Raw genomic sequence first — 12,346 nt, 5'->3', positions numbered from 1 at the left:
AGAAGAATGTAAATTACAACTGAATTTTACCTAAACTTGTGAAAAGCTAATGAAAGACTAAAGAGATTTTGTCAATCTAATATGTGCAGAAAGGAAAGTTTGCTGCGTAAAAATACTTTTTTAATAATAAAATGTTCGGACATGAGAAATTGATCCCCGTGCCTATTTTACAAGTATTTTAATGGTAAGTACGCCAATGAATTCCAAGCCCTAATACCCTCCCCCATATAAATACCCCTGAATAATCTAACAAGCAGCAAAATACCACCCCTACACTGCAGAGATCCCTAGATGCCAGACAGCCTTTTACTCTAATAGTTTCTTCTCTCAAACTGATAGACTTTGGAATTCCCTCTTAGATCCCTGCTTCTCTGACTGTACTGACATCTGGAAGTTTAAGTGTAATATGAACAGACATCTGTCTGCTCAATTCCCTACATAGTATCCCTGCAAATTTTCCTCTAAATAATAGCCCCTAACATCCTAGTGGAACTGTGCCATGTTTGAGGTAAAAACAAAAAAAAAAAAAAAAATAAAAAAAATAAATAAATTTGTTAAGGAAAAATATGTTGGAGATGAGCCATTAGAGACAGAGGGAGAAAGGGGAGATAAAATGAGAAAAGGGTGATAGGGAGAAAGGAGAGGGAGAAAGAGAGAAAGGAGGGGGAGAGAGAGAGAGAAAGAGAGAGAAAGAGAGAAAGGAGGAAGAGAGAGAGAGAGAAAGGAGGAAGAGAGAGAGAGAGAAAGGAGGAAGAGAGAGAGAGAGAAAGGAGGAAGAGAGAGAGAGAGAAAGGAGGAAGAGAGAGAGAGAGAAAGGAGGAAGAGAGAGAGAGAAAGGAGGAAGAGAGAGAGAGAGAAAAGAGGGAGAAAGAGAGAGAGAGAAAGGAGGAAGAGAGAGAGAGAAAGGAGGAAGAGAGAGAGAGAAAGGAGGAAGAGAGAGAGAGAAAGGAGGAAGAGAGAGAGAGAAAGGAGGAAGAGAGAGAGAAAAAGGAGGAAGAGAGAGAGAAAAAGGAGGAAGAGAGAGAGAAAGGAGGAAGAGAGAGAGAAAGGAGGAAGAGAGAGAGAAAGGAGGAAGAGAGAGAGAAAGGAGGAAGAGAGAGAGAAAGGAGGAAGAGAGAGAGAGAGAAAGGAGGAAGAGAGAGAGAAAGGAAGAGAGAGAGAGAGAAAGGAAGAGAGAGAGAGAGAGAAAGGAGGAAGAGAGAGAGAGAAAAAGGAGGAAGAGAGAGAGAGAAAGGAGGAAGAGAGAGAGAGAGAAAAGAGGAAGAGAGAGAGAGAGAGAAAGGAGGAAGAGAGAGAGAGAGAAAAGAGGAAGAGAGAGAGAGAGAGAAAGGAGGAAGAGAGAGAGAGAGAGAAAGGAGGAAGAGAGAGAGAGAGAGAGAGAGAGAGAAAGGGAGAAAGGAAGAAGAGCAAGGGGAGAAAAAGAAGAGGGGGAGAGAGAGGAGGAGGAGGAGGAGAAGGGAAGAGAGACGGGGAGAAATACTTACAACTTTTATGCTTTGTTTTATCTGGCCAAAGTAGAACGCCTTTTTCTTTATCTTTTCTTGTCTTAGTTTTCTTCAAACCCCTGCAACGAGAAATGCAAAACAGAAAAAAAAAACAAAGATGACAACAAAATCTTCATTCACCTGACAACTAAAACAAAAGTCAATTTCATTTTTCTCATTCAAAAAATGATTTCAAATTCTTATAACATCTGATCCTTCTTTCTTGCTTATAACATTTTTTTTTATGGAAATCTCTCAAGACAAAACATGAAGCCACTTGATGTAAGGAGCTAACAAGGATGAAAGATAATTATTGCAAAGAAAGGAGATGCATACTGACTTGAATATTCCAAGGCTGTAAATAGAAGGAAAACAGTGAGCAGGAAGAGATTTCCATAACCTTACAGTCCTTGGAAAGAAAGCTGTATTACAATGAAGTATTAAAACAGCAAATCAACACTAAAACAAATAGATCAGACATTTTTGAAGAACAAATAGGAATTGGTATTATCAGCATAAATGTTGATTTTCTGAATGATATTCTCTGGAAGGTCATTTGTATAGAAAAGAAACAGTGTTGAACCTAGAATAATGCCCTGAGGAACACCAATATTTATAAGAAAAGAAAATGAAGATAGTCCATCTACAGTTACTCACAATCTTCGATAGAGATAGAAAAGACTTAATAACATAACCTTAAAGTTTATGTAGAAGACCAGGATGCAACACTGTCAAACGCTTCCGAAATGTCAAGCACAATAATTCTACATTCTCTTGAATTATCTATAAACCGAAATCCATTCAGTTGCAACAGCTAGGTGCTGAACGAAAACCATGAAATGACTTTTTAGAAAATGAACAAGCTCGTCATTGACCAACCTTTCAAAAACGTTGCTAATAATAGAGAGAAGATTAATAGGACGAGACTGACTACAAGCATTTTTAAGGATAGCAACAACAGAGGACTTCTTCCAACAAGAAGGGAAACAGGACTGAGACAAACAGAAATTTAATTTCAAGAGGAAAGAAAAAAGTTCAGGTGCACTTTTTAGAACAACAGGAATCAAATAAAAACCGAAAACCTTAGATTGGTCAAGACTAGCAAGAATTCTAGCAACCATATTTGGAGTGATAATTACAGAATCCAGAGTAATCAGTTTTTGAAGGAAAATTCAGCACCAGAATCATTAATAGAAGAATTGTCGTTAAAAAAATGAGCAAAGGGATCAGCCTTAGAAGATGAAATGACCCGGAGACGAGTAAAAAGCAAATAAATTTACCAATATTAACCACACTATTATAGATTCTCCAAAATCACAAGAGCAAACCTTTTGGATAAAGTCACAAATACTTTGAGACTCACTAAACATTGCCTCAGGAATTTGCTTTCTTGCAGGCAGCTCTTCTGTAGGATTGTCTAAAAGCCTCAGTTTTTTTCTTTTGCACAAATATCCTCACAATTTTTGCTCTTTTTGTGAGACAAATTTAGATTCTTCTATTGATAGTAATGATCCACGTGTGGAGCATTATTTGCATTTTGTCCATTCACACATTTGCATGGTTTTGCTATTTTTCTTAGCAAAGATTTCCCCATTGTACGTGTCTCCAGTCTTGAATCTCGTGAATGATCTTTTATCCGTCTGAGGTTGTCTTTGTTGCACTCAACTTCCTGTTTTTTCTTTTTATACTGTTGCCTTTTTGACAGTGATTGCTCTGCTGTTGATGCTGTATCCAACAGTATTGATAATGCATTACAAATTCATCTATCAAGCTCTGTCTTTGATGACTTTAATGCTCACCATTCTGACTTGCTCCCCACTCTAATCGCACACATCTTGCTGGTGAAATCCGTCTTAACTTTTCTCTATCTCATGACTCGTCCCAAATTGTCATCTTCCCTACACGTTTTCCTGATAATGACCTTCATTAACCATCTTCATCTTTTTCTCACTTCTGTTCAGGAATCATGTTCTATTTCCTTTTTTCCTTTATTGAATTCTTCTAGTCATGCTGTTGTTAATGTTGAGATTGATTTTTCTGTTAAGCTTTCAATTAACCGTCTCTTCCATAGAAAGAGGATATTTGTGCAAAAGAAAAAAAAACTGAACATCAGGAAAATATAACCGAGACCTCCGATGCCAATATAAGAAAAAGTAACATGCTTGTTATGTGGATCTTTAGAAGGAATGATTAAATAAAAAAAAATTTTTTTTAAATAGAATCACTTCAAGACAAAACATGAAAGAGCTCCACTATCAGCATTCATTCCCCTGGACTCCCCACAGACTAACTAAACAGATAAGCCCTTTAGGAGATCAATAGAGAAGGATCTTTTATTCCCGTTTATAATAACTGATCTTCCTTTTCTACTTATAATAATCTTATGTTTATGAAATTCAAAATAAAAGCAAATTGAAGTAAAATGTGTTAAAATAAATAAAAAAAATTATGAAAAATCACTGTGGATAAAGAACAGAAAAAAATTACAATTCTGCATATTTTGCAAATTCATGGTTAATTTTTTTTTGTATTAAAAATTGAGCAAGTCCTATATGAGGCACTCCATGCCAGAGAGGTGAAACCGCCAGTGGCTTGAATATCCATTTTCTATGCTATTTCATTCTTCCATCCATGCTTTTGATGTCGCTTCACCACTCTGGCACATTGTTCCTTTGAAACGAATATGTGCGCACCAGGAAATTGCCCTCTAGCTGTTTTTAGCATCTTTGCCTGTTTGGCACAGAGTACCTCGTATCATTTCGATACTCTTAGATTCTGAGGGTACCAAGTAATTCCCTTTTTTTTCTGCATGTTATTAAGGCCAGATAGTCATACCTAACTCGTTTCCACATCGCACAAAGCAAGCAGAACTAGATTAACCAATCTCCTCTCCATTTTTGTTTTAATCTTAATATATTTTATCTGCAGACAGAAATGTGGATGCAAGTTTTGCTGAGCTGAGTAAATAACAACACTTGATTGAATAATATTTTACCCATAAATACAATATACCTATTGGAAAAGGGATAATTGTATACAAATCTATATTTTGAGTGGGGAATGGGGATTCATACCTCTCCCACTGGTATTACAGTGTAGGGAAATGTAATGGATCAGTCTAGATTAGAATTTGGCTTTAGAGTTTGTATCCATAATGTGATCCAGTGCTCCTTCCACTCAACCACAATTACTGACACAAACTTGTGAGAAACAAAAGACTCCAACATGTTCTGAAAATGTCGATTAAGCTTTGGGTGTGTGTGACACCATTGTGGGAAACAACCATCTAAGTGTTAGAGTCCACATTTTCTGTCTTTATCAACTGATATCAGCTTATCTCTCTCTCTCTGCTTTGAACCACAACATGTATTCAACTCCTCCAGCTGGAAACTGTACTAAACTGTTCTAAACTCAAGACAATCCGTAAGCTGTCCCTAAGTATTGCAAACTGTCACAAAAGTCACTGTCACTCCTAAACTGCCCATAAACTAACCCTAAATCTATCGACCTGTAAGTCTGATCTTTTGTCCCAAAATCACTGCCACAACTTGATTAACAATCCTATTTCAGCTTCCTTTGTGTACCTTGGTGAACAAGTTCCTTTCCATTGTATTTCATACTAAGCTCACTTCCTATAACCTGTGATATTATCAATGTCCCCTCTCCCCTCCAAGTGTTAGGATAAAAAAGAGGAAAAGATAAAAAAAATATAACATAAAAAAAAAAAGATCGGCAGAATAAATTCTGCTGATCAAACTATTTCCTTTTTCTGTTATAGTTTTTTCCTCTTTTTTTTTTAACACTTGGAGAAGAAGGGGACGTTAATAATATATCACACTACTTGCATTGTGATTGAGAAAACACCATTTTAATTCAGAAACGTAACTTTTTTTAATTTACTTTTTCAAATACAGCAATTAAACTTCATGACGCAACAATTTGATTAAAAAAAAAAAAGGAAAAACACCAGCATGCGAGAACTGTTTGTATAAAAAAAAAATTCATACGATATATCATGCCTATTCCATTGTTAAACAAAAAAAAGAACTCAAATATATTTATAAGATTTACAATTCAACATTTCATAATTTATCGATTTTATTGCACAGCTGATTTTTTTAATGACATACTCGTTCCTTGAATTGTGTTCACAAAAATGCAAATATGTTTTTAAAAGAAATTAGCAACAACAAAAAAAAAAAGATGGAAGAATGCAATAAATGAAACAAAAATGAAAGCAAAAAATGGTTCTTGGCAGAATTCACCCGATATTACAAAAAAAAAAAAAAAAATTTTTTTAATTTAATGTTTGTGCCCATGATGAAATGAAACCATACTGCGAAAATCACATAAATTGATCAAGTAGTTTTATTTTTATTAAAAAAAAAAAAATAATTTTTAAGAGATTAATGAGAATTTGTATGCATTACAAGATAAATTTTGCAAGTTTGAATTATTGAGTTATCTCCCACTTTTTTTTTTTAGATTGTTTTCAAAATAGCAGACAAGACAGCTGCTTTTCTGTTGCTCATAAAATTTAATTTTCTTATTTAAAAATTATACTACTTGATCAATTTACATGATTTTTGGAATATGATATTTTTGTTTTGTCATAGGTACATACATCATACATTTTTTTCTTTCTTTTTTATGATACATTACTGGAATACTGACAAGAACCTAAAATCTTTTGGCAACATCAAGTAGACAGAGTCAGCAACAAATAAGTGTGTGATGAACTTTATTTTTTATGTGTTATTACCAGATCAATTCAATTAAATGCTACGTCTTTATTTTTTTTTACAAAGCGTCTATTTTGTATGCTTACTAGCTGGCAGCCTGGCATTGCCCGGTTGTACAATACACTTAAACATCATATTTCAATTTATGCAGATTGTGTATGTATTAGTATAGAATCAATCCTCTATTGATTATAATATATTATGAGGAATAATTTGCCCAGTAGATTAATTTGAAAAAAAAAAAATAAATAAATAATAATGATAATGTTGTTCATCAAATTGCGTCTGGGTTTGTTTTATTGTAAATCGAAAAGAAAAAATTAAAATAAAATGCTGAGGTACACCTGTGCTTGAACAGGGGATCATTTAATCTGTAGTTGAATGATCTACTCCAGATGACAATATCTGTATTATATATTTTTTTTTTTGTTAAGAAGAAATGATTTGCTGAGATTTTATTATTTCCTACGGCCAGTGTAATGTAAAATATTCCCGTGTAAAAATTTTTTTTTATCTGTAAGAGAAAGGCTATTTCTAAGATCGGACTTTTTTGATTTATGATACTTATCGGATGAATTTCTGTACAAGACATACCTAAGAACACTGCCAATCATATAAATTGCCTTTGTGTGAAATTTGCAAAAGATAGGCTCAGCCGTTTCGGAACCTATGAGGAAGGAACTCACAGACACACAAAGTTACTTTTATATAAGAATAAAGATGGAGATGATCAAAAATTGGAAGTTAGGTTATGTCATAAAAATGTGTAAAATTTGTTTTACACAACCTTTTTTCTATGATGCATAACACTGGTCAACAGAAAATTTGGTGTTTTTGTTTTGTCAACTATTTCAGACAATTCCGCTGTGCTAATTCCATAAATAACACCGTTTTCATTAGAGCTATCATTGATTTCTTTTATTTTTGGAAATTTTAAACATCTGTGAAAAGTTCCTCAACCAAATGCAGCTATGACAGAAGTATTAACCGTTAACCACCCAATGCTCCATTACTGGAATAAAATTTTGATACAAAAAGGAAATCATTTCAACATTGAAATTGTTTCAGAGAATTGTTTTAAATTTTTACCTCAAAATCACTGAACATTTTTTTGAATGCATCAATTTTCAAATTAAAAAAATTTTTTTTTTTTACATGGTGGTCACGACTTATCAAGGCCTGGAGGCTACTCGAGGATAAGGATTATTGTGTGTACAGTAATCAATGGGATAATATCGTAGTAATCATGAGTAAAGAAGATTTGATAAACTGGATTACTTAAGGGGGCGGTTAATCAGGAATTTGTTTATGTTGGACTTGAAGACATCCAAGTTGTAGTCAGGTGAGAAACAGGCAAACAGAAGAGAGTTCCACAGGTGTGCAGTTCTAAGAAAGAAGCTTTGTTCATGGAATCTATGTTCTGATTTAAGCACAAAGAAAGGATGGGGAAAATTATTGACAGTGGTTTCAGCTAGACGGGTGTTTTTCATGAAAGATTGGCGAGGGGGGACCAGAGATTGGAGCTCAGATGAGCACTTGCCATGGAAATAACAATAAAATAAAGACATGCTCGCAACATATCTTCTGTGGGAGAGAGGCTGCAGGAAAGAAAAAAGGGCATGCCCCACTAAGCTACGAAGTCTATTTTGAACTCTGTCAAGGCAGGATAAGCTGTTTTTAGCAGCTCCTGCCCAGATGTGGCAGCAGTACTCCATCCTTTGACGTACTTGGGTTTTATACAGACAGAGAATTGCATCAGCAGTGAGATATCTACTGGAGTGATCGCATCATTTTTCAGCGACCTTGGCAACAGATTTGATGTACGTGTTCCATTTCAGATCAGAAGTTAAGGTCGATCACAGAAGCTTGTCAAAACATGCCCCCCCCCCTCCAAGACGAGAGCCGTCCATTTCCATTGATGCCAGACAGGGATCAGAGTGTTGATGGTGTAAATAGAGAAGAAATATTTTGTTATTTGTAAAATTAATATCATTTCTACTGTTGTATGTTCAATTTTGAGTTTTTATAAATCGATAAATGATTAAAAGTGAAAATGTTGCATTTACGGAAAGTTTGAAAAAAATCTCTTATTTTTATTTTCATTTTTTTTAAATTTAGACTAAAGAATTAATGGGAAAATTAGTGTTATGAACCATCCTTTTTTTTACAAAGGAGTCACCTCTTATTATCCTATTAAGGCCCAGAGGCCACTTGAGGATAAGGGTTAGAGAGTGTATGGTAGTCATGGAGATAATATCGTAGTAATCAGTGGAAAATTGGTAAATTGGATTACTTAAAACGATGACGACTCATCAAGAACTTGTTTATGTTGGACTTGAAGATGACCATATTGCAGTCAGCTGGAAAGGAGGGAAATGATTACAAGTAAAAAATGTCATGTTCATTGAAAGTTTGAAAAAAAAAAAAAAAAAATCTCTTTTCATTTTTATTTTACTTGGGAATCACCACTTATCAAGGCCTGAAGGCCACTCGAGGATAAGGATTAATGAATATAAGGTGATAATAAAGTAATCTTTAATGATGTAAATTATGTGGAACATTTCTATAAATATAATAATAATGACTTGAAAGCCACTCAAGGATAAGGGTTAATGAATGTAAGATGGCAGTGTAGTAATCGTTAATGGTGTAAATTGGGTAGAGTTTGATTAAAAGACGGCTCAACCAGAACTTGTTTACATTATATTTGGAGGCTACTATGTTGTATTCAGCTGGGAAGCAATCCAGTGAAACAGTGTTCCACAGATGGTAAGTTCTGAGAAAGAAGCTTTGTTCATGGAACCTGCGATTAGATTTAGGCACAGATAGAGAGTGGGGGAAATTGTATATAGTGATTGTAACTAATTGAGTGTTTTTTTTTAATACAAATTAAACGATCTTGTTCGTGATTTACATTTGCCAAAAGACTGCCAAACTACAAGTCACAAGTAAATAGTTTTTTTTTTTAGAAATTGTAGTGTTCAACTGCAGAGACCTATACTGATTTTTTTTCTTTAATTATTATCATGAATTATTTATACTGAAAGAAAGAAATTAATTTTGTAAACTTTTATTGGTGCTTGTGCATTATAATATCTATCTAAAATATCTAAAAAATATTTTTTAAAAACGCATTTTAAGTACAAACGTTACTTATGTGTCATGTAGAAATTAGTAAAAATTCCCAAAAATGATCAAGTAGAAAAATTACAAGTAAAATTTTCCAAATAATGCAGTTTGGTCATATTTGTACTTTTTAAAAAGTTGTCAGAATCCAAGGGAGGTAATCTACCAATTTGACGAAATAATGCTAATTCTGGAACGGGTATTATGAGTATGCTTTGTTACGTTTTTTAGTTATTTCATTTACGTTGTTGAAATAAATTACTATAATTTTGATACATATGATTTTTTTTCTTAAAAAGTTCCATAAAACACCAGAAACAGTTTCTTCTATTCTGTAGCACAAATTAAAAAAAATGGTGGATCGAAAATAGCAATGTTTTTTTTTTTTTTAAATTCTAACAGATGTTCTACTCTATGAGTTTCTGTAGTTTATTGAATTTTTTTATTTTTATTTTCTTTACTAATTTTGAAATGATATAGTGGTTTTATTTAAAAAATCACTTATTTTGATCCACCTATAATGCACAAGCACCCTTTTATCTATTGCCCACAGGTTTTCACAGAAAAATAAAAATGAGATTCTAGTGTCCTCAAGGGGTTATACGTAACCTGGAAATACTTAAAAAATTGTTTTATTATTTTAAGGCAGGGAGGGGATGTCAGTGTACTATAAAAAACACTTATAAAAATGATCACTCTTGACCAAGTAGTATAGGACAAATCAAATTATTTTTTGGTATTTCTAAAATGATACTTCTTTTACGTTATGTGATCAGGAAATGGATGATCAATAACATTTTTTGGTCAAGAAGTAGGGGATCATTTTAACTATATTTGTAGTAATATTTAGTAATATACACTAAAATTAAACATGCTTTACTTAATGCTTTAATTTTTCCAGATATTTCCAGCGTGTTGATGTTTAACTGTAAAAATTCTCATTTTTATTTTTTATGTTGCCAGATGGGGGCAGTGACTTGAATTGTACAATAATTTCTTATTTAGATTATCATCACGAATTTCCCCCCATATTAAAAAAGAAAAATACAGAAAAATCTATATGATGTATCTACCTGTGATGAAATGCAAATATCATATTCCAAAAATTATGTGAATTGATCAAGTATTTTATTTTTTATAAAGAAAATCATTTTTAAGCAATTAATGGGAATTCGTAGACATTACAACATAAATCTAATTATGTATGAATAAACAAGGGAGTTAGCTCCCTTGTTTTTTTTTTGTTTTTGTTTTTTTCCAAAATGGTAAGACAGTCACTCCTTGAATGCTCATAAAATTTGATTTTCTTACTTAAAAATAAAATTACTTGATTAATTCACTTGATTTTTGGAATATGATATTTTTTTTTTCATCACCAGTACACACATCATACAGATTTTTCTTTATTTTGGTTTAATATAGGAAAAATTCTGGACCAGAACAAAACACATTTTAATGAATGATTATTTTTTAAACAATAAGAATGTATTTCCTTTCCATCTTTTTTCTCTTGTCAATTTTGACAAGCCGTTATGTTTTAAAGGCATTAGAATAAAATTCACTTCCATTCATTTAAAATCTACACATTTAAAATTTAACTTTGGTGAATTTTATTTGAATGACAGACATTTTTTTTTTTTTTAGATTCTTTTAATTTGAAAGGAAAACGTTTTGTCATAATTAAAAAAAAAAAAAAAAACTTCATTAAACCGTGCTTGTTTTTGGTTTGAATTTATTTAATAAAATAAAGGTTTTTGTTCAGACCCCCTTGCCATATAAAAAAAAAAAAATGTACGATACCCATGATGAAACAAGTGTCATATTCCAAAAATGATGTAAATTGATAATTTCATTTTTAAATAAGAAAATCAAATTTATAAGTAAAACATAAGCAAGGGAGCTAACTCCCTTGTTTATTCATACTAGATTTATGTTGTAATGCCTACAAATTTCCATTAATCATTAATCGAATGGTTTTCTTTCTAAAAATATGACCACTTGATCACTTTACATGATTTTTTAAATAAATTTTTGTTTTGTCATGATTACGTACATCATAAAGATTTTTGTTTATTTCTAAATATAGGGTGAATTCTTATTTTTTTTAAAGACAAAATGGCAACAACTCTTAATAAAATTGAAGTGTCCCTCTCCCTTGGGACATACATATAGGAATTTGCAGAGTCATTTTTAGATTTTTAAAGATCAGACACTCAGAATGAGAACCCAGCAGCACCTTTGAAAATGACACAAAAGCCAAAATAAAATGAAACAACTATTAAGACAAATAGGAAAAAAAAATAGAAAAATTAAAAAAAAAAAAAAATTAACAACAAAAAAAGAAAGGACAAAGAAAAAAGGTAGACTAAACACAATAGATAAATAAGTTTGATTAGGAAAGACTTACAGCTTTAATTCCTTCCATGTGTTACGGCAACTGCAGTGACAAAGAAAACATATCACTACATCAAGAAATTAAAATTAAACACCATTTTCAGCAGAGGTGTGACTGCGACTATAAGGTGTGCATATGCGTGCGTGCTATTATACAATATGAATTTTGGACTTTTTCTAAATGTGAGATGATATATAATTATTTCCACAATCAAACAACATCACAGTTCACACAAGCCATAAAAGCCACACACCGGAAGTCATAGACTAGAGTTTTACCCTCTTTTGGGCTCATCAGTAGGACATATCCAAACTCAGAATTTGAAATCAAAGTTTCTTGCATGCACGGTAAGTACTCTGCCACCTGATCCACCATGCCACATACAAAAAAGTTTATTGACGAACATAGATCAAGCAAATAATTAATTAATAAATGTTCTTATATGTAGCATAGTGACTCAGGTGGCAGGGTACTCACCTTGTATGCAAATGACTTGGGTTTTGAATCCCAAATTCAGATATCTTCTGGTCTGCAGTTTTCATAGCTTTTTTTTCTTTTACAAGTGAGGCACTACTTATCAAGGCTCAAAGGCCACTTGA

The 12,346-nt window shown here is 32.7% G+C and overlaps 1 protein-coding gene across 10 annotated transcripts in view; it reads right to left on the bottom strand.

Annotated features, from left to right (window-relative positions):
- LOC145270233 (mortality factor 4-like protein 1) overlaps nt 1–12,346 on the bottom strand; it is a 139,114-nt gene that overhangs the window by 41,839 nt on the left and 84,929 nt on the right. For 6 of the 10 annotated variants that reach the window (XM_080125870.1, XM_080125875.1, XM_080125881.1 and 3 more), the window contains 2 exons: nt 11,760–11,789; nt 1,485–1,564 (listed from right to left, as the gene is read on the bottom strand). In XM_080125870.1, the coding sequence (XP_079981996.1) occupies nt 1,485–1,564; nt 11,760–11,789 (110 nt within the window). The remainder of the gene's footprint in view (nt 1–1,484; nt 1,565–11,759; nt 11,790–12,346) is intronic. The other 4 variants (XM_080125884.1, XM_080125890.1, XM_080125903.1 and 1 more) reach the window with 1 other exon arrangement.

This window comes from Euprymna scolopes, chromosome 4, assembly GCF_053919585.1.
Source record: "Euprymna scolopes isolate OS-2025 chromosome 4, ASM5391958v1, whole genome shotgun sequence".
In the NCBI taxonomy this organism is placed as follows: Eukaryota; Metazoa; Mollusca; class Cephalopoda; order Sepiida; family Sepiolidae; genus Euprymna; species Euprymna scolopes.
Note: the sequence above shows the minus strand (reverse complement) of the source record. Positions and strands in the feature narration are given on the sequence as shown.